Source organism: Alternaria atra, assembly GCF_907166805.1.
Source record: "Alternaria atra isolate CS162 genome assembly, contig: 23, whole genome shotgun sequence".
Classification (NCBI taxonomy): Eukaryota; Fungi; Ascomycota; class Dothideomycetes; order Pleosporales; family Pleosporaceae; genus Alternaria; species Alternaria atra.
Window position 1 is genome coordinate 1,276,549 of NW_025091321.1, and position 21,065 is coordinate 1,297,613.

A 21,065-nucleotide genomic window follows, 5' to 3' on the forward strand; every position below is an offset into this window, starting at 1 on the left:
ATTGGCTTTCGGATCAGGCATGGGAAGTTAGTAGGAGTACACCATGACCCATCGGACGCTGCTTGACCAACCTTGCATGATTGCAATGGTTCCCAGGGAGGGTTCTTGGCATCATCCATGGCTATTGTAGCGGTCTGTATGCTGTAGTAGGCCTGCCCACGTTCCCGGCGCTCGGTTGGCGATGATGGTGCTGCATACATCAGCCACGCACTACATTGAGGCTACTTCCTCCCTCCCGCAGCGTTCTGCGGGCCATAAGGCTTGTGGCGCACCTCGGCACTCCTACGGAAGGGTAGGCGTTCACCGCATTCGCCAGGGAGGGCGAATATGCTCCGCTGTCTGGCATCTACTCGGTATCTGTTGTGGTAGGGCGATCATGCCGGCGTGCGCGACGCGCAGTTGATCAGGAGCATTTTCGAAGAGCCTATCCGCCTTGTGTATTGCTTAGTCCATCAGAAATCATTGTCACTGGCTCGTTTTTGTTTGAAAGTCGTTCTTTAGACATGGTCTTCCATTCACAGTTGCATGGGAATAGCCGGGACTCAACTCGGCAACGGGCCCGGTTGGAGTTCCACCGCTGTCCAAGTGTGGCTATGGCATGTGGCTTCGGGGAAGGTTAGCACTGATCTGAAGCATCGCCTACGGTACCTGGATCTTACGTTATCGGTCAACTGTCTACACGTCTCTCTACTTCCATCACCCAACGTTGCTCGCAATACATAATGTCTGAGGCAGCATCAGTTCAATTCGCTTCACGGCTCTGGAACAACTTACATCTTCCAGCCTTCTATTCGACATGGCTCCATCCAGCGACCCAAAGCCGTCCAAACCTAAACGAGCCGGGCGCCATCGCCAGCCTCCTCTTGCACCAGGCCCTCCGCTTCAATTCGTCGTTGCCAGTCATCCCGATGATTTCAAAACTGGGGGAATCATGAGAAGAGTACGGTCACACGTCATGTACACACATCGTGAGGGGCTGTCACCTACAGACACTGGCAGGAGTAGAGAAGACAGCAGGACACCAAACACCACGACAGGCACACCTAGCCCGACGACAGCTGATGCAAGCAGCATACCCCAGATTAACACTCAGCAGGTATCTGCCCCTACAAGGCACCATGGGACTATGTGGAGACAGGATTCTTACGACCTCCATACACTATCACCCTCCACACACCCTGTGCGAGTGCTTGCAGCGCGGATATATTCTGCAATAGCCGAAGCATCCACTCATAGCGCACCTCCAGTCTTCCAGGAGGTTTCTGGCTATTCTTTTCCAGGAGGCAACGTATTGGACGACTTGAAGCATGATTGGATCCGCACTACTACCTTCTACTGCTACGGTACGTGTGTCTTATCTCTTGAGAGAAAATCTACTAACGAAGGTAGACCAAGCTTGGATGCAATATGTCTGCGGCAACCACCTCTCGTTCCTCAGTCACGTACACGCCACCCTGGTTTATCAAGATCTTGACGAGGGCTTGTTATACGAGAGTGATCTTACTGTATACGCGAAAACAAAGGTCCTGGGGCTATTTCGTGGCCCCCTAAACACCGACGACACCACCATCATTAGCATACTTTACATGCTTATCAGCGAAATCGGGAGTCCTGACGAGGACGCATTCAGCGTACACCAGGACGGCTTAGTGACCTGTTTGAGGAACCAACAAGACGCATTAGGCCCAAACATTGCGACGTTTATGACTTTGTGAGTAATCTTTACTTGAAATCTACTACCAACTAATTTGAACCAGGGTGATGCTCACCTTTGCCATCTGTCGAGGGAAAGATGAGTCCACAGAACTCACACCACAGTTGTCTTCTGAGGCTTGGCTTGACAACAACGATCTTATCCCGCCGCTGTCGGCTCGTCAAGTGCACGCGCCGCCTCTATACCAAACCTGCTCCGCAGCTTCGACTGATATCATCTGGAAAATGCAGAGGTGTACGAGCACCTTCTTGGCGAGATGGAATCATAAAGGAGAACCACATATGATCTCAAGCGGACAGTTGACGTCATGCGACGCAGAATTGCAAAACATATACTCGGATCTACTTTTACTGCCTTCAGCCGAAGACGATCAGACATCAGATTGGATCTACGAAAGCTGCCGAATCGCTGCCTTGATCTACTGTAGATCGATAGTTCAAGGTGCAACACTTGCGGACTCGGCAAACATCATGCATGCGAGCATATCGGGTTCTAGCTCTGGAAGCGGTACCCTCCTTTCAGCTCTGCACTCTGCCCTTAGAAAAACCGATGTTCAAACCTGCTGGGGCATTGAACTGTCTAGCGTTTTCCTCTGGGTAGCCCTAGTAGGTGCAGCGGCATCATGGTCACCACCGCGCTCCTCTTCGGAAGAAGTGTTGCAAGCATCAGCATGGATGAGGAAATCCTTCGCGCTATATGCAATTAGAGCAGCAGTAACAGTCCCTTTCGATTACGCCGACGCTACCATTCACGTCTTGCGTACGATGTTGCAGGTCCAGCGATACATCGCCATCAGAACAGGTTCCATCCAGGCTCACTAACTTTATTCCACATCTCCACACTCATCGACGCGTTTGTAATATTACTCTTTTTTGTGGTCTGTCCGGGGATCTTTTCATTTGGGTCAGCTATGCCTTACTGGTAGGCTTGACAAGGCTGTTCCAGTGATACATGGATCTCGCGGTCGTTTTCATCTCTTTGGTCGTTTCCTTAGCCCAAGCTGGTATTGCGCAAGCTCGAAACCTGCAATCTTTCTCGTCATTTTAGGTCCTGTATTAGAATCACTTGTTTCCAGCCCGTCTCTAGAGCACGGTGCCTCAAGTCAACTTTCATGCTGGTCATGTACATAACCCTTACGTTTTTATTACTGTCATTTTCCATTTCCATCAAGTCTTTCGAAATCGACACCTCGGGTGCTACAGCGCATGTTCGAGCCCCTGACTCAACCAAACTACGTTACAACGGTCGGGAAATGGCCGAAGAGCGTCATGCGGCCTGCAAGACTGAATCAACCGCAGCTCACCGTTCGTGCATCCAGCCGAAACCGTCAAACAAGGAGCCGCACGACATGCAACGGTAATACCAACTCGCTTGAAGCGATGAGATTCATGGTATAGTCGCAGTCAGCTTCCAGGCCCTGCGTACCCCTGAGTCCCATCAACCAATAACACCATGATGCGAGCCCCCCGCCGATCGACGTGGGCTACACCGTAGAAGTAGCATACGTTCAGATCAAGCCCACCGATTACTCTACGGCCGAGTGAATAGACTACTAGCCACATACACCGCCACAACGATCGAAGTATTGAATTGCGGCGCGGTCTTACTTACCCACCGTCTCACACACCGTATGTTGGTGCATCCCCAGGTCGTCATCTTGCTGATGCAAACCGCGACACCGATGATTAGCACCCTTGCTATGGCTTGCCATGCAATATAGGGCTGACAAGGTATGGGATCCTTCTATCTGGCCTGTGGCGAGCTGAGCTGCCGTTGCTGCGGCTCGCGGGTGGGATATGCAGCCTTGTGGGGCACGGCAAGTCGTGGCGGGGTTCACGTTTGCACCATGCCTGCTTATCATCCATGCGAACATGTCACATTCCAGGATCATATGCTGACTACGGGGAGTTTGAAAAACGTCATTGTGGAAGGGTCTGGGGCTGAGTGCAATGTTATAGCCGTTACGCTGGAGGACGCCGAAGACGGGGATAGGAAATAAGGAGGGTGATATTATGAGGATGCAGTGATGCAGCATAGCATTGCGCCTTTACTCAACAGCTTACATAGGGCTATGCAGTTCTCATAAGCGATTTCCTTTTCACTGCGAGAGGAACACGTGGAATAAGAGAATAGAAACTAGATGTGAGATAGCAAAGGGACACCGAGACAGGCATTGATATCCACCATCTACAAGGCTCTCCGAACAGCCTCGCTTATTTAACTCATAAAGTGTACTGGTTGAATAAAATGTGTGAATCATATTTGCTCGCTATGCAGATAACCCCATTTTTGCGAACAAAAATCAAATACTCTTTACGCCCAGTCCATGCATATGTACATCACCCACCACCCTCCAACCTTCCATTCCCTTCTCTTGTCCCTAACCCCGCTCATAAAGCATCCCAACCCTCCTCAAACAACGTCTTCTTAACCTTGAGCTCCTCAGGCCCAAGATACAAGGGCCTAACAACCTGCATCGAACCGGTCCCGAGCTTCACACTCTGGCCCATGATAATACACTCACTGACACCGTCAATGGTATCCGTCTTGCCCCTCGCAGCCGCCTCAAACAAATGATCCGGCGTCTTCTCAAACGACGCAAGCTGCAGCACGGAATCACGTGTCTTCTGCAGACCGAAACGCGTGATACCAAAGACTTCGCCCTTGAACGTCATGACGTCGGCTAGAAGCTGCATGTGACGAGGATCAATGTCCATGTTACCCATGACATCGCCGATTTCGCGCACAATGGTTGCGCGGGCGGCTTCGATACCGAGCACGGTTTTGACTTCCATGACGTGGTTGGATTTTGTGTTGTAGGGTTCTATACCGGGTGTTGTCATACAGTCACGGAGACCGTAGCCTTCTACAAGGAGTTGGCATTCGTATTGGCCTTGGGCGTTGGGACTGCTTTCTTTCTTGATAATGGCGCGGGAGCAGTCTGGGTAACCCTTGATGACGACGTCGGGGATGAGTGCTTTGACTTGTTGGACGCGCTCGAAGAATTCCTTGTGGTTGCGGGTCGTCTTGGTGGGACGTTTCTTGGCGGCATTGGGGTCGGGGACTTCGACGCGGATTATGGAGGAGGAAATGCGGACTTGGGCGCCGGCTTTGCCCCATTTGAGGGGCTTGTGGGCGTTGATTGCTGCGGCGATTTCGTGGGGTTGGACGTCGACGAAGAGTTGGTTGATGGTATCCCAGTCGATGCGCATAGCAATGTAAGCGCCGGTGGGGTGCCAAACATCTTCAACGTAGGAAATGACGTCGCGAAGATATGTCTTTTCGACACGTGCTTTGACAATTCGCGCCGCAGATTCCGACACCTTGTTGGAAAGATCACAGGCGATGACGGGCGTTGAGATGGTGGAGGAGGCGTTGATAATTTCCTTGATACGAGGTACACCCTGGGTGATGGACATACCAGCGACACCAGCAAAATGGAAAGTCTTCAGCGTCATTTGCGTTCCGGGCTCACCGATAGACTGGGCTCCGATAGCTCCAACGGCGTGACCAGGCTGCACTCGAGACCGGTGGTACTTTGTTAGGCAGAGTGTTATGAAAGCGTCCAGGGCGCTGTGCGAGATCTTCGCGATTCCATCAGCAAGACTATACTTCTCTGCGTCGGCTGCTGATTGTTTCCTGTCCTTCTTGCCATCAGGTTGCACTAATCCGAGGTAAGTAAGGGTTGTCTCTAGCTTCTTTGCCTTCTTGAAAACGTAGTCTTGCACGGTGTCGAGGAAGTCACGCATAGACTCCTTCTGGTCGATGCCAGCGTCAGTCCTGTCGCGATACTCCAGCGGAGTTACACCGTCTAGCTTGAATCTTGGGTACTTGTTACGTTCAGTGTTCAGCCTTGCTTCTGTGTACTCCTTGACTTCTTCGGGTGTCAAGCCGGACTCAGAATTGTTCCAGGTTGATGTTACGGCATGCGAGAATGTCCTGTCAAAGTGTACGGGTTTAGCCTTGCCTTCCATGTCTACGGGATCGAGGTTGTCGTCTCCATATTGGAACTGCACCACAGTTCCGGACGAGTTCCGAACGGTGTCGTCGTATTGTGCGGAGAGGTCTTCGAGCGATTTCATCAATCGTCTACTCATGTAACCAGTCTCGGCGGTCTTGACAGCTGTATCGACCAAACCTTCACGACCACTCATAGCGTGAAAGATGAACTCGGATGGGGTCAAACCAGAGAAGAAACTGTTACTGACGAAACCTTTGGATGCGGGTTGACGAGCGGCTTTGGGAAAGTGAGGTAGTGTTCGGTGGTGGAATCCATCAGCGACACGAGCACCGCCAATCATTTGTTGTCCGACGGAAGCAACCATTTGAGAGACGTTAATGTTGGAACCCTTGGAACCGCACTTGGCCATGAGCAAGGGCGAGTTCCATCTGCTGAGCTCTTCGAAACAAATGTCACCGGCCGCTTGACGTACACCAGACAAGATACCACCAATCCTGTTCTCCATTGTCTGCTCTTCGTCGCAACCGGGATCGCGCTGCAGTTTTCCCTCCTTGAAGTCCATGATCAACTTGTCGCACTTGGCGTAGGCCTCTTCGACGAGATCTTGCTTCTTCTTGTTGAGTTTTTCACCAGGTGTAACGTCGCTGATACCGAGAGAGAAACCGTTGTTGGAAAGCCATCGTGCGGACAATTTAGACAATCTGTTCATACCTTGGACGGCGTGATCGGGACCAAAATCTCGCATCATGACGTAGAAGACCGAGTCCTTCTTACCATCACCGACGGTAGCCTTGTCCATGACACCGCACATGACCTCGGAATTGCGAATGACGAGATAAGCATCGTTCTCGTTCAGATCAGGAGCCTGGTCAGGGGTGTTCTTGAACTGCTTGCATGCAGCTTCGAGGTTGATCAATACCCTGCAGCCCTTGTATGGCTTCATCAAAAGGTTGAAAACCTGCTTTCCAGTCCAAAGTGCTTGAGGCTTCCATACAACAGGAGGCGGAATATCGATAGGATGCTTCTTTCCTGTGTCTGGATCGAAAGCTCCTTCTCCGTTGAACATGTAGTTTACAATCTGACAGAATGTCCGTCGATCGTAGAAGTTGTTCTTATTACTTAGAAGGTATGCTGCTGTAATGAAATCTTGAATAGCCGCGATAATTGGTGTTCCGTTTTTCGGCGTTGCAAGGTTGTATTTGACGCCCATGAGCTCTGTAGCTTCAGTTCTCGCCTCCTCGGTTTGTGGAACGTGCAAGTTCATCTCATCACCGTCAAAATCGGCGTTGTAAGGATTGCAAACACATTCGTTCAGTCGAAATGTTCTCCATGGTCGTATCTTCGCTCGATGACTCAGGATACTGAGCTTGTGTAGGGACGGTTGCCGATTGAAAAGGACAATGTCGCCATCCTCAATATGGCGCTCAACGATATCACCGATCTTGAGCCGCTTCGAAGCGCCTTCCAATCGTTCACCCGTTGTGTCGAACCGTGAGAGACCGATAAGTGACGTCTTGCTAGGCTCCTTATTGGGCCCTTGATCGCTAATGATGTAATTCGCACCGGGGTATTTGTTTGACCCATTCTTTACAAGTCTCCTCAACTTATCGATGTTGTATCGTGTGGCTTTTTCGGGGTACGTGAGGTTCTTCGCAATGCGCTCCGGAACAGCGACTTCGTCGATGCTTAGGTTCGGATCGGGACCGATGACGGTACGTCCAGAGAAGTCGACACGCTTTCCAGAAAGGTTCTGTCGAAATCGGCCGCCCTTTCCCTTCAAGCGCTGAGAGAAACCGCGCATAGTCTTCTGCAGACCCTGCTGTTTCAGACCAGGCGCGTCGCTGTTGATGTACATGGCGATCTGCAGCTGCAGGAAGTCCCACTGCTCCATGAGGATTTGGAGAGGAAAGCCTCGCGCAAGCCCGGCGCGTATTATGCTGCTAATCTGGCAGATATCTCCGATCTTGTTGGTCACATCGTCCTCGGTGGCGCCACCTTCCTGCATGACTGAAGGGCGCAGGGCCACAGGCGGTACAGGCATGTACTCCCAGATCAACATTTCCGGTCGCGCATCCTCGGGTATCATGGCGAGTAGCTCGCAGTCCTCTGGGGAGATCTTCTTGAAAAGATTGAGCGTCCTCAACGGGTGCATGTCGTCGACAGCCTTCTTCAAGTGCTTGTCCAGGTCGGGGTTCGCGGATTTTGCAGTGTCGAAGGACTGATCGAATTCGACTTTGCCTGCCGGTGGCTTCTTCGTCTTCGCTGTGGATCGGTTGAAGGCATCGTATCGGTTGTGGATGATCTTGAGCGGATGGCCGGGTACTTTGCGGACGGTACCCTGCAGGGCACCGCAGTATGGGCAAGTCTTCTTCTTCCTGCAGTCGTCGAGAATCTTCTTTGTGACGGCGCCCTTTCGCAGTGTGTCCATGTCTGGTCGGCGCATGCTCCGCAGATATCTCCGTCGCTCCACCTCATCCAGCAGCACGCGCGAACAGTCCTTGCATATGCAGTTGAGCACCTCGATGATGTGCTTTAGGTATCCCACGTGGAATGCGGGCAGCGCAAGCTTGATGTGACCAAAGTGACCGTTGCATTTGTCGAGACCTTCTCCGCATGTTCCGCACTTTCCCTGCTTGCTCGATATGCCCATGTGCGTGTCCATGGGCCCGTTGGCCGTGAGGGAGCGTGTGCCGTCGGCGGCGGGCTGGATATCGTAGACATTGCGGTCCGAGACTTCGAGAACGGCCTGATTCACAATGTCCTGGTTGGAGCTGGAGAGTGTTAGTATGCGCCTTTGATGAGAGTTGCCACAGTGGTGTCCTACTATATGCCGAACTGGATGTGCTTGATGCGCGCGGGGATGCGGTCCACGACCTGCTGCTTGGCCGAAGTGCGCGGCGCTTCCATGATGGCGCAGGTGGTTGTGCTGTACTACAGGGCTAATTTGATGCTACCGGGAGTCTTCACAGTACTGATATTCTTGCATAGTCGTCGCGTCGTGAGTCATGTTCGGGGCGACAGTAGACAGCAGCAGCAACTTTCTCAGTCGCGCCTCTGCAGATTTTGGGTGGGGGACCTTCCCGGAGCTAAGCCGCACTAATGCTGGCTGATGCTGGCTAATGCGGGCTGATAAGCTGATAGTACCCCGGAAGGCAGCCGTGACCACGAGTGCAGGAGCATCACCGCCCGGTCGCTGCCTCACCCATACACTCACTCTCTGCCCCGCCTATAGCGACGGTAGACGATTACAGTGTCTTGTCGTGAAGCCTCCACATCACCACTCTTCTCGCTCCCTCGATGCGAGCAGCACAATCCTCTACATAGCACTGGTCGCTCCTGTCTCTTGAACCACGGTGCTACCTGCGCAGTCATCCCCGCTCAACTCCACCCCGCCCTCACTTGCTCTTCCTCACAGACCACACTGTCTACGCGTCACGGTCTGGCAAGACGCACTGCTCCTCATGACTTCCAGTGAGCTTCCTCCTACACCATCTGTCATGTTTCGTTCCCGGCTCACTGACCTGCCAGTCTTCCGCATCGTCCTCCGGGACGCAAAGCGCTACGACACGTACGAGACTCGTGAGTTTGACCTGCCGCTCAACTCGGAGTTTCCCATTGGTCGCGCCTCCAGCAATCTCTCCAAGAGGGGTCTCATGGCTGCACCTCACAACGCTTTCATCGACAGCCCTGTCATCTCTCGTCAACACGCCGTCCTCTCAGCCAACTCCGCCAGCGGTGTCCCGGAAGTGTACATTACCGACAAGGGCTCGATGCACGGCACCACCCTGAACAGTCAGAGGCTGCCTGCCAACACGCCCACCAAGTTGAATCATGGAGATGTACTGCAGTTCGGCACCGACGTTAACCGCAACGAGGGTACGTCCCCTCGTACGCCCTCTACACTACCCCTTATCCAAGCTCCTGAGCTGACCCAACCCCGCACAGAGTTCTTTGTAGCCCGCACCTACACCTTCGAGTCTCAACTATCCCGCCCCTTCTCTCTCGGCTTCACCGTCCCAGACCCTGAAAGCGACGAAGAGGAAGTGGTCGGGCGCCGAGGCAGCCAGATCGATCCATTCGTCATCGACGACTCCGACGGGGCTGACGACCAGTCCGACCAAGGCGACCACGAGGATGTCACTATGATGATGGAACAAGTTCTGCATCAAGACGAGCCTGTCCACGCTTTCAGTCCCGCTCAGGAAGAGCACCCAGAGTCAGCCATGCGTACCACCCTTGTCAACGAAGACTACGATGAGGAGGACAAAGAAGATGCGCGTCTTATTGTCGACTTCACTTCGCGCCGCGATGATTCGCTTGTGCCTGCCAGCCCCAGTGCCTCCATTGATGGGGAAGATGACGATGCTATCGGCACCGACTCCGACAGCGAGGCTGGGAGCATTGGTAGCTCAGAGATCATGTCCGACTCTGAGCCAGAGATCCAGGATTCCGAGGACGAGGAGTTCGACGAGACTGACCATAACAAGCCCACCACATCTTCATCCAACAAAGAAAACCAGTCGTCCGCTAGTAACACGGTACTTCCCTCGGTCCAGTGTTCCATGCAAAACCCGTCTACTCTTTCACTCCGGGATGTCTACATGCTAGACGATGTAGCCAATAGTCAAGCCTCGTTGCCTCGTATCCACATGTTTGGTATGCAGGGTTCTGACAACAACCCAATGTCGAGCAGCAACGTGTATGCGGAGAGCGCACCTCCACCTCTGCCGCCACGTCCCTCGGCGTCTAGGGTAGCACCTTGGTGCAACCCAACCTACCCCTCGTTTGCGTCGCAAAACGATATCCAGGACTGGTACTCCGACGACATGTCGCAGCAGAACTATCTGGGCACAAACTTTGGTGATCGACCTTCCTTGTTTAGCCCGGCACCTCCTCCTCCAGCACAAGAGTCCGTTGACGCTCGTGCTCCCATGTATCACTTCGGCAACCGTCCTAGCCAGTCCTTCTCAGCCAACCGGCTTCAGACACCTCCGCCAATGCCCGCGTCAGACGTCGAGACCTCCACACCGCTACAGCCAGGTCGTCGGACCAAGGTCTCTATTGAAGAGATAGTTGAGGAGCAGCCACCTACGCCCGAATCTGTGAACAACATGAAGCGCAAGGCTGACGTACTCGAGGCAGAGGAGCCAGCAGCAGCAATGAATGAAACACAACAAGTCGTCATTGGTGCTGAGAATGCAACCTCAGAATCGGTAGTTGCTGTTCCGACCTCCGATGCTGCTGCCATCCAGACGGCTGCAATCATTGCCCAGCGTCCTAAGAAGACTCCTCGCTCTATTCTCAGCAAGGTGCTCGATAAGGCTACCTACCCTTTGCTGGGCGCCACTGGTGCAGTCGTTTCCTTTGCTCTTCTTTCAACTCTTCCTGATACCTTCTTTGCTTGAGCTGAGATGGGTTTAATGCCCATAACAGTCCATTACTTTCCTTCAAGGCGTACACGGTAGGGCAAGGGGTTTAGGGTAAGGCGATATCGGGATCATGATATCCATGGAGCATGTACGGATTACGGCGGCCAATGTTGATGGCGTTCTTGGCAACGCCAGAAGAGTCGGGTTCTGCGCTACGGGTGGTGTATGCTTCCAGTTTGGGTGGCGTCCTGTTTCTCCTGCTTCATGATACGCCACCATGCATGACCGTATTTCCTTTCTGATAATGAGATACATGCCATAAACGACTCACCTCATAATAGCTTAGTGTGTTGTTCGAGTGATGCAAATGCTTCGAATGGAATTCATTGGTATCCGCTCTGTAGCTAGCTATGGAAATTTATTACGCACGCTTGTCCTCAAACGGTATGGCGCGAGAAGTTTAACAGCGGCCTCTATCTCCACAGGACTCACAACCACAGAAGTAGCAAAGACTTGGAAACTACAAGCTGTTCAAGGATCAATTGAAGAGCCCGCAATGTTTCGTGTAGTCTAATAGGAATCACTGAGACGATCTCGGAAACACGTTGGTAGTGACTGGGGTGACTCCAGCTCCATCTACTACGACCCGGTCTAACCGCTCTCGATTTTTTGTACAGTACCCTGCTCATCTTTACCGGACCTCAACAGTACCCTTATCACCTTGAGTCTTATCGCTGTGAAACAGACTTCCAGAGTGGTTTGTATATGGGAATGCTAGCACACCAAATGGCGGTACACAAATGAATCGCCGTCCAAAGCTCTGATCGATGGAAGTAGACTGTAAGATGATTAATAAAGTCCAATTGTTTGTAAGTTGGGATGACCTGCTTTCGTAAGGATCTTGCCGATGATCTATAAGCGCCATTCTCACAACACTTGTGATAACAACAAAGCCCCCTAGAGCAAATATCCCCACGACACCAATCTTTGTTCGTAGTGGTAGTTGGAGAGTAAAAGTCGTTCGCATGGGTAGGAGCAGAATGGCCAGATCCGTGAGCGCGTCTGTGACGAGGAAGAAGAAAACCATCGCTGCCCAGTGTCCGCATTTTTCTCCTTCTCGCTGCTTTTCTGGGTACCAAATGAGCTTGAGAGGGCGGCAGATACACAATAGGGCCAGCACGGCGGATAGCAACCAGGTTGAGGCCAAAACCATAAGGCCTAGTGATATGTCGCGGTGGAGTTTGCTGGCGAAGAAGATGCGACGGTAGAAGAAGAGAATGGACATTTTGCAAGTGTACTGGGCGGTTATAGCTAGCAGATACGCAGCAAGCATGGCCTCAAGTATTGGTCAGCAAAGATCTTGAATGTACATGTGGGAACGAATGATACGAACCTTGCGGTATATGCGCAGGCGTACGCTGAATTCCTCCTTTTCCATGATCACGATTTCGACCATGGAAAAAGGGCCAAAGTTGGTGAAGGACTCTGCTACAATTAGAAAACTTCTGGAGCCTGTGAGATGCCGGGATATTTGCCTCGTAAGACGGTCACGATGGCGCTGTAGTAGAAGAATAGGGTTAGAAATATGGATAAGTCGTCGGCTTTGATGCCCTGTTTGGTCTTGATCTTGACGTAAATGCGAGTCGCGACTGCGACGCCTGCGAGTATTCCATTGATGAGATGGGCTATGGCGAGCTCGGCGTGGTAGAAACTGAGACCGAGCATGGCGGCGTCTGAGTAGCGAAAGCGGTGGGGGTTTCTATGTTTTCAAAACCAGGTGCCTGTATCTAATGGAATTGAAGACGTAGCTGTGGCTCAGATGGTGCGATATATATCCAAGACTGGAGTAGTATACGATGACTGTACGGTGGTGCGACTATATTCAGGTAAACCCGCAGGCCTGGTGTACCGGATGGAGTTGAGATCGAGACGCAGCGACAAAAGTTAGTCTTGATACCTTTGTAGAAAGGTTTTCGCAAGCAAATGAAGATTCGTCAAGCATGAGTAGCCTGGCGGTCAGTACGCGCCTTCCACAAGACGCTCTTTCCGTTTGCTAAAATTTCTTTTCACGCGGACACTTCCAGTTCCGTCACGTTCACTTTCCACCATCCATTTGATGTTTCGTTTCCTATAGGCTATGGGACTTGGGTGTATTCTTGAAGAAGGAAGGGTATGGAATAAGGCCGGACGTGGTTATGCATTACCTAGATATATATCCCCTCGCACATGAATAGGTCCATCTTATCATAGTCCTCATAATGGATTTCTCTCAGCCCTGATTTACCCCTTCGTCATGATCTTCACCATCACTATCGACTCTTGCGATTCGTTACCATCTCGGTGATATAAATTCACCTTAGTCTCTTGGTCTCCCTCAGTTGTAGGGGGGATCGTTGTGGAGCAGAAAACGTCTACCTTGGCGATGTGAATCCCTCCATCGCCTCCTCAATTGCTGCGTTGACCAAGTAATCATTCCCACTGAAATCAAATGCCAGTTCCTTGAGCTTCTCTATTACTTCCTCAAGACTCTCAACATACTTTTGCCACAACCTGTCCCTCTTCCGGAGCGACTGCCCACGCTCGATGCACTCTTCGAGCGCTTTCTTCGACTTGCCAAGCTTTCCATATATTTCAATAAGTTCTGTGATCTTCACTTGTTGGTCTTCGGAGTTTTCGCTTCCGCCGTCGTAACCTTCGCTGTTGCTATCCGTGTCATCGTCATCGGCTCTGTGGAACGGCGGCTGGGAGGTCGCAATGTCGCTTCTCGGGTAAACATTCATGTATCGTGTGACCTTCTTGCGTCTATCGATTCCGGCGTCCTTGTCCGTCCCCATACACCGTATTTCCTGGGATCTGTCGGCGTAGGCCGTGTTTTTGATGTCTCGGGATGCCTCCAAGTACCGCATGTTCTCTTCGAGTTTTGCGATCATAGCGTTCGTGTCCGCGAATATTCTTTCGTGGTTTGCGTCGTTGCAAAGTCGGGCAGGGGTGGATGGCGAGGCAGCTGGTAGGCCTATACGCTCCGTGTACTCTCGCTGGTTCAAATCGTCGAAGTGGCCTCTCCCGGCATCGATCTTGCGCCTAAAATGGTCTATCTCTCTCTTGCGCACCAACTTTATATAGTCCAAAGCGTTGTATGGAGGAATGATAGCGTCGTAATATGCTGCTAGCTGGTTGCTTTTCCAGCATGGGTCGCGTGGTGGTGGCATGGTACAGGCAAGTGTCATGTGAAGAAAAATTGAGTCGCAAAAGTACCTAGGTAACCAGGGCGCGCAACAAATTATATACTCGCTATGGCTCACACAATCTAGTGTGCACTTTTGAACTCAAGATACAGTATTACGGTTGCGATCCACTGTTCTGCGATAACCTACAGACGAACCACTCGCAAATACTACGTTACAAACGGTACCTACGAAAGCAGATCCTCCTCGAAGAACAGACATCGCAAAACCGCGAAAATCTTCACGGGGGCTCGGAGCTGACGATGTGTGTAGTGGTATGTGTGACAAATTTCGAGGTTTTGCACGTATGAAAGCGGATACTGAGTAGAAATCCGAAGGTAGAGAGTTTTTGTACCGAATCCTATTAGGCATCAGCAGCGAATGAGTCCAGTGCAATTTCCGTAAAGAGTGTAACACCGTGTTGCATTGGGTGCAGTTTGGTGCAAGCAAGGTCATACCCAACTTAGATACGCTTGAACGTATGTCCTCACATCTCTCTAGGCACCAGCAGCAGCGCGTGATTGAGGTATGCTTTAGTTGAGATCCTCGAACTCTTGGTGCGAACCAAGTTTGAGAACCAATCGAAGCAGAAACTGAAAATCGACTCGCAATAGTTACATGAGGAGTGTCACGCTCGTTAAATTCTACAGGTGTCCTGGTAAGAATCTCGTCTTGTTCGCTTCCGCCCAACCACTGTCGTGCGCCACCACAATCTCCACTTCTACGTCTTCATCGCCTTCTTGTTTAATATTGCCTTGCTTCAAGAACCTGGCGATCTTTGCTACAGTAGCCGCTGCTGCATCGGTATCAGCATGTACACTTCTTAAGCCGCCCTTCCCGTCATCATACAACGCAATACCTTTCTCGCCAGCCAGAATGCGCGGATCATGACAGCAATCGCCGCCAAGGTACACCCATTTCTTTGGTCCTGTACGAGCGAGAAGATTGACGTGTCCGAAAAGGTGGCCCGGCGCATCGATGATGTATAGTGATCCGTCTCCGTAGAAGTCTATCGTAGCAGGGAAGCCTGCTAACGACTTCCACTCAAGTTCTGCCAACTGAGTCTTGAACGCCCGTAGCGCTTCTTCCTCACGAACAGGAGGTAACTCGCTTGTCCGATCAGCAGGTAATTCATCTGGATTAAATATTTCAGCTGGGTACAGCGGCCCGCCTCCATTCGCAAGAAGATGCATAGTTCCACTTCCGACTATGAACCGCGCTTTGGTAAAATCACTCGGTGTACCAACATGATCCCAATGCACATGACTTAGCATTACGGTATCCACATCTTTTGGATCTACACCGCCCCTCCGTAGACTCTCGGCCGCATCTGGGATAACACTGGTGGGCTGACGTTGAGCAATATGGTGCTGTTGTGCTTCTCGGTAGCCACCAAAATCGCGTTTGAGTCCGAGATCAAAGACGAGATTGGATGAACCATGTCGGATGAGAAAGGAGAGAGAAGGGACTGTTGCGCGTCTCTCCGGGTCGGCATCTGTGACGAAGAGTCTTTCGGGAAGCGTAAGCTGGCCTCCTTCGAGGGCTGATATAGTAACATAGGTTTGGTCGTCGGCTGGTGCTGGAAGAACGACGACATCATTGCTTAACGTCATGGTGAACGAAATAAGAACAACACAAGAACGAAGCTGGCAGTTCTGCAGATACTGACGATACTGTAAGTGACACCAGAGATGACATCGTGGTTGGAGAAGCCGCTTGCCTGCATCTCATCCTGCAGCCCCACCTCTTCACTACCCCGCATGCGGGGCCAACTCTTCTGGCATAGCTAGATTCGCTAGAAATTCGAGCGGTAATGGCGTGCATATAAACTACAAAACTATAAGCAAACGCCAGCTCTTCATCTCGTATCAACTCGAAGAACTTTTGACACATGATGTCGTTCACCCAACCCAAATCGATGCAAGCGCAGTATTTGGAAGCGTATAAAGAACCGTACAGGCTGAGATCAGTTCCAATTCCCGCGCCATCTGAGCCTCATGATATCCTCATTCGGGTAGACGCCGCTTCGTATTGCCATACCGACTACGTTCTGGCAGAAGGACAGATGCCCGGACTGCCGAAGTCGTTCCCACACATCGGGTGCCACGAGTTCGCCGGAACGGTAGTGTCACATTTCAGAACACCTAGCAAAGAGGCTAGCGCATTTGAGATTGGTGCAAGAGTTGGAGTACCAGGTCGAGCATTCCATGCTTGCGGCGACTGTTTCGAATGTAGGAACGAACGCGTGGATGATCCAGTCGCCATGGATGAAGGGGGCTACTCGGTGAACTGCGTCAGGGCGGAGAACAATGGACTGAGTAAAGATGGAGGGTTCGCGGAGTACGCTGTAGTGGATGCAAGGCAGTTAGCACCAATACCAGACAGTCTAACAGCAGTGGAGACTGCGCCCCTTATGTGCGCTGGCGTCACCATTTACGGAGCGCTCAAGAAGTGCAGGCTTAAGCAAGGCGGGAGAGTCGGCATACTAGGAGCTGGTGGCGGCCTTGGACATCTGGGCTTACAATATGGCGTTAAAATGGGTTACAAAGTCCTGGGTGTGGAGGCAGCAGATAAGCCCCTAAAGCTTGCACAAAAAATCGCCTCGAGACTGGACCCCCAACCATATATCGTAGACGCCCGAAACAAGAAGGCAGCCGAAGTCGTTCAGGATTTTGGGGCACAAGACGGCAAGAAGACTGTTGGTGAAATGGGACTAGACGCGGTGATCGTGTTGCCCGAGAGTCAGGCCGCCTTTGACTATGGTATGGCTCTGTTGAAGTCGCATGGAACGTGTGTTGTGGTGTCCTTCCCAGAGAAAGGCTTCCATATCAACTCGCGAGATATTGTATTTCGAGATATCAGGATTATCGGTAGCCTAGTGGGGAGCAACAAAGTGCTTCGTGAGATGCTCGAGTTCTCCGCAGAACACAGTGTTCGCGCCTTGTCGAGTTCGTTTCCCCTGGCGAAATTGAACGAGCTTGTAGATGAATATCACGAGGCTCGAGGTGGAAAGCTAGTTGTCGACATGTCTCTGGGAGTGTAGATCAAGGAATAGAGCAAACCCGCATATTCCTTGCCTCCACATGTCTGGGAGAGTTACTTCACGCCTTATATAGCATATAGAGAGTACCCTGGTGGCGAACATGGTTCGTATCTTATGAAAGATTCATCCTTGAATTACCAGTCTGACATAGCTACTCATCCAGACTCAAGCATATCAGCGTACAGGTTGAGAGAGCTTCCAATCACATCAACAATGGCCCATGTTTGAGATCCTTTGAAGATCGTCGCCCAGACCCTGAGCACCCCAGCGCTAAGATGTCGCGTGAAATTGGGCGAGTCGGGTGTAATGTCGGCTGGTACGGCAAACTCAGTCTCGTCTAACATGCTCTTGACAATTGCAATGATCTTGTGCTCGTCATCCGTGACCGGCGGGTCTGCTTCTCGTATTGATAATGCTTCAAGCCACTTACTCATGAGGTAGGCGCACTCAAGCGTACACAAAGAGTGTTGAATGCTCCAGATGAAAGACTGCGTCTTGGCCACAAGACGATATCCAATCTTGATGGGTATGGAGAGTGCATGAGCCGAGTGCAGCACGGCTCTTATGATCTTCGGTGAGCGTCTTATCGCAGGTCCGGCGCGGAAGGCATTAGCAATTAGCATAGGGTCCCGTGTCTCTAGAGCTCGACCTGCCGTATCCACATACAGACGTATATATGCCAGGCGGAGTAGCGCAGTCGAGTTGAAAGCAACGGGACCGTTTTGAGACATTGGATCTAGTGACGATTCGGGGTTTTGGCGCCACCCGATCTGCCAATTTCGCAAAGCATTCTCGAGTGACGCAACGTCCTCTGTACTGAGATCACCAGGCCCTTCAAAGCGACAGCGTGCCACTTGTCGTAGGAAGAAAACGTGCTGTATCAAAGCATGTATCAGGGCGTAGTTTCCAGATGAAGAGTTGCACTCTGTAACATCCCGACCTTCTTTTGTAAATAACCGTTTTAGTGCATCCTGGAACAAAACTTCTGGCGCACTTTTCTTCCTCGCTTCCCTCCACAATACTTCTGTGGGCGCCTTGAATTCTGCTGAACTGCACGGCAATGGCAGTTTTACTTCGCTGGTTAGCATGAAGGGAGGAATATTGTAGACGATGCAATGTAGGTTGGAGAAGCCATAGACGATGAACTTGGTCCTCTTGATCGTTTCGCGCCTGACCCAATCCGGCCAGGATATGTTCTCTTGAAGAGGCTCAGTCTCTAGCCCGTCATCTCGAATAAGCGTAGCTAAAATACTCTGAATCGCGAGCGCTTCTCTGAGGATTTCTTTGTGCTTGGCCCAGGTACATAACGCCATGAGCAAGAGTAGAGCTTGCGCCGTTTGCATGAGATCTTCGCCAAGAACAGGGCCATCGATATCAGATGGCAAACCCAACGGTCCCGAGACGGAGCCGTTCCGATGGAGACTATGCGCATCATTGTAGTGGTTCTGTGGCGACGAGCGATCTGACTCTGAATGATATTGAAGCTGCACCAAACGCGTATCCCGCTTCCTAATACGGTGCGTCGCAATTGCTTTGCTTACGTTGAACAGCTCAACACCTTTTTCGCCCTCGAAGGTGTATTGTGCACCGATAGCTGCCAATGCCAGTAGTAACTCAATCGAACATGTCTCCACTGACATAGTGGGAATGTGAAGAAAGGGCATGTGCTCGTGAAATCCATTGATATACGCAGCAATATATCGGCACAATGCTAATCGGGTCGGTAGAACAAAGTCGCCGGGTATGATGGTGGAGAACTGATGAAGCATCTCGATTATTCTTTGCCGATCTTCGTGTGAAATATCGGCGAATGATCGTTTGCGCGCAGGTTGATCCTCGGGCTGCAAAGAAGGGAATCGGGAACCAAATCGTGAAAGCGAAGGTGGCTCGTCCAATTGAGTAGATCTCCAACCAGGTGTGGGCGCTGTTGTTCTATCTGGCTCAGTCAACACCTGCTGACCGTAGCCAAAAGAGTCTGGCGAGAAGAACGGCATGGGCTGTTCAGTATTGATCAGAGATGCGAAATGGTACGAATTCAGGGGTTCACTATCAAGAAATGAAGTGAGACTGTCAAGCGACTCGCCAAATGTCGACTCGTAGCTCTGGCCAGAAGGCTCTGTAAGAATTGTTGGGTGTGGAACTTCCACCGTTGGAGCGATAGTTCCAGTATGTGAAGGCATCGGTGTTTGCATTGCATCATGAGATGAGCGATTTGCCATGTCACCTTGTAGAGCTTGATACTCGGCAGCCATTGAAAGCGCTGTCAAAGAGTAACCGCTATTCTGCCCGAAGGTCATAGAGGCATGTGACATTGCCGGTTGATGTTGAGACGATTGCATATCCAAGACGGCAGGCGAGGACATCATGCTGGGTATCTCTGGCACTGGACGTCCAGCATCGAAACTTGACCGCATACGCTTGTGTGGCCGAGGTTCGACCGAGCCGTAGGTACTTTCAGCCGGGGTGTGATGATGGTTCTGCTGAATAGTCTGCTCTTTTCGATGAGTGAGTCGCTCATGGCGGACGAGCAAGTCACTTCAATTCCATGTTTAGCTGATGCTACGCGCAAGTCCGAGCGTGCCATACCTGCGTGTGAATGAATATTTGCATTCTGAGCAGCTGAAGGGCTTCACACCGCTATCTTGATGCCTGTCAGAGATAGCTTGCGATGCGAGTCGCACGACTTACGAATGCGCTCGTGCCGCTGCAGATGTTCGAGCCTAGCGAAGGCCCGTTGGCAGTGTGGACATTGGAAACGCTTTTCCTTCTTCCCAGGCTGAGCTTGCGGGACTTGCTCTTTACTGGTAGCGGCTTCCATCAAAGACCAATGGCACCTCTCCCACTCACGCAAGGCCCAATCGCGACAGACTTGGTAAGTGATACCCAGATTTTGGAGCAGCTTGAAAAGCCAGATGAAGTTTGGAGACTCCCAGTGGTGTTTGGCAAGGTCGGAGAAGAGTTGTGGGATTGTGGGGAAAGAACTGGAGCGCGGAGACGCGACGGTTCATATGCGGGGTGATAGAAAGAAGCAGGAAAGCCACCAATCATCACGTTTGCGGCATGTGCCCACAGCCCGAGGCTCATGCATCATGATGGGAAGAACTAGGTGTAGAATGTTATGTGCAAAAGCGTTTCGCAAAAGAGCAACGTCTTGTCAATGTTCATGCAGTTATAATGATCATGATATAATCCATCCCACACCGGGCCGGATGACCACGGGTGCCGCACACATTCCCAGCCACCTGCCATGCAATTCGACGCGACGCGTTCCTCACCAATTGACCATTATCACGCCCTTTCGCTCCTGTTGCCCAATTCTCGCGGCATTTCTCCTTTCTCCGCCATGTCGTTTAAGACCTTCTCAGCTGTTTTCATGGCGTCGACACCGGCTGGCACCCCGCAGTATGTTGTTGCGTGAATGATGGCCTCACGGATTTCGAGCTCAGACAAGCCGTTGTTTCTTGCCCCGCGAACATGCACGGCGAGCTCAGGAGCGCGATTGAGCGCCATAAGCATGCCGATGTTGATGAGACTTCTCTGCTTCTTGTCAAGACCTGGACGCGTCCAAGCGTATCCCCAGCACATCTCGGTGACGAGCTCCTGCCCGGCTCGTGAGAACTCGGTGGAGCCATTCTCCAGTGCGCGATTGACGTATTCATCCCCCACCACACTTCGTCTCATCTTCAACCCCTCATCAAAGAGCTGTTTGTGTAGGTCATCGAGCTTCGGGTCGGTCGACATGTTGGCGGTCGTT

The 21,065-nt window shown here is 51.6% G+C and overlaps 8 protein-coding genes across 8 annotated transcripts; 3 read left to right on the plus strand and 5 right to left on the minus strand.

The window, feature by feature from the left end:
• Positions 1-1,126: 1,126 nt before the first annotated feature.
• On the plus strand, positions 1,127-2,535 carry ALTATR162_LOCUS4011 (uncharacterized protein; the record flags this gene model as incomplete). The annotated part of the gene is made up of 3 exons (XM_043311621.1): positions 1,127-1,343; positions 1,390-1,711; positions 1,758-2,535. The coding sequence occupies 3 exons, from the start codon at positions 1,127-1,129 to the stop codon at positions 2,533-2,535; spliced, it is 1,317 nt and encodes a 438-aa protein (XP_043167556.1).
• Positions 2,536-4,104: 1,569 nt separating this feature from the next.
• Positions 4,105-8,582, minus strand: ALTATR162_LOCUS4012 (uncharacterized protein; the record flags this gene model as incomplete). Its single annotated transcript, XM_043311622.1, has 2 exons — positions 4,105-8,446; positions 8,500-8,582. The coding sequence occupies 2 exons, from the start codon at positions 8,580-8,582 to the stop codon at positions 4,105-4,107; spliced, it is 4,425 nt and encodes a 1,474-aa protein (XP_043167557.1).
• Positions 8,583-9,136: 554 nt separating this feature from the next.
• On the plus strand, positions 9,137-11,080 carry ALTATR162_LOCUS4013 (uncharacterized protein; the record flags this gene model as incomplete). Its single annotated transcript, XM_043311623.1, has 2 exons — positions 9,137-9,146; positions 9,204-11,080. 2 exons carry the CDS (start codon positions 9,137-9,139, stop codon positions 11,078-11,080), a joined length of 1,887 nt encoding a protein of 628 aa, XP_043167558.1.
• Positions 11,081-12,538: 1,458 nt separating this feature from the next.
• On the minus strand, positions 12,539-12,769 carry ALTATR162_LOCUS4014 (uncharacterized protein; the record flags this gene model as incomplete). The annotated part of the gene is made up of 1 exon (XM_043311624.1): positions 12,539-12,769. The coding sequence occupies one exon, from the start codon at positions 12,767-12,769 to the stop codon at positions 12,539-12,541; it is 231 nt and encodes a 76-aa protein (XP_043167559.1).
• Positions 12,770-13,455: 686 nt separating this feature from the next.
• ALTATR162_LOCUS4015 (uncharacterized protein) lies at positions 13,456-14,253 on the minus strand (the record flags this gene model as incomplete). The annotated part of the gene is made up of 1 exon (XM_043311625.1): positions 13,456-14,253. The coding sequence occupies one exon, from the start codon at positions 14,251-14,253 to the stop codon at positions 13,456-13,458; it is 798 nt and encodes a 265-aa protein (XP_043167560.1).
• A 659-nt stretch (positions 14,254-14,912) lies between these two features.
• Positions 14,913-15,881, minus strand: ALTATR162_LOCUS4016 (uncharacterized protein; the record flags this gene model as incomplete). Its single annotated transcript, XM_043311626.1, has 1 exon — positions 14,913-15,881. One exon carries the CDS (start codon positions 15,879-15,881, stop codon positions 14,913-14,915), a length of 969 nt encoding a protein of 322 aa, XP_043167561.1.
• A 281-nt stretch (positions 15,882-16,162) lies between these two features.
• ALTATR162_LOCUS4017 (uncharacterized protein) lies at positions 16,163-17,311 on the plus strand (the record flags this gene model as incomplete). Its single annotated transcript, XM_043311627.1, has 1 exon — positions 16,163-17,311. The coding sequence occupies one exon, from the start codon at positions 16,163-16,165 to the stop codon at positions 17,309-17,311; it is 1,149 nt and encodes a 382-aa protein (XP_043167562.1).
• Positions 17,312-17,466: 155 nt separating this feature from the next.
• Positions 17,467-21,052, minus strand: ALTATR162_LOCUS4018 (uncharacterized protein; the record flags this gene model as incomplete). The annotated part of the gene is made up of 4 exons (XM_043311628.1): positions 17,467-19,846; positions 19,898-19,952; positions 20,000-20,292; positions 20,604-21,052. The coding sequence occupies 4 exons, from the start codon at positions 21,050-21,052 to the stop codon at positions 17,467-17,469; spliced, it is 3,177 nt and encodes a 1,058-aa protein (XP_043167563.1).
• Positions 21,053-21,065: the final 13 nt, after the last annotated feature.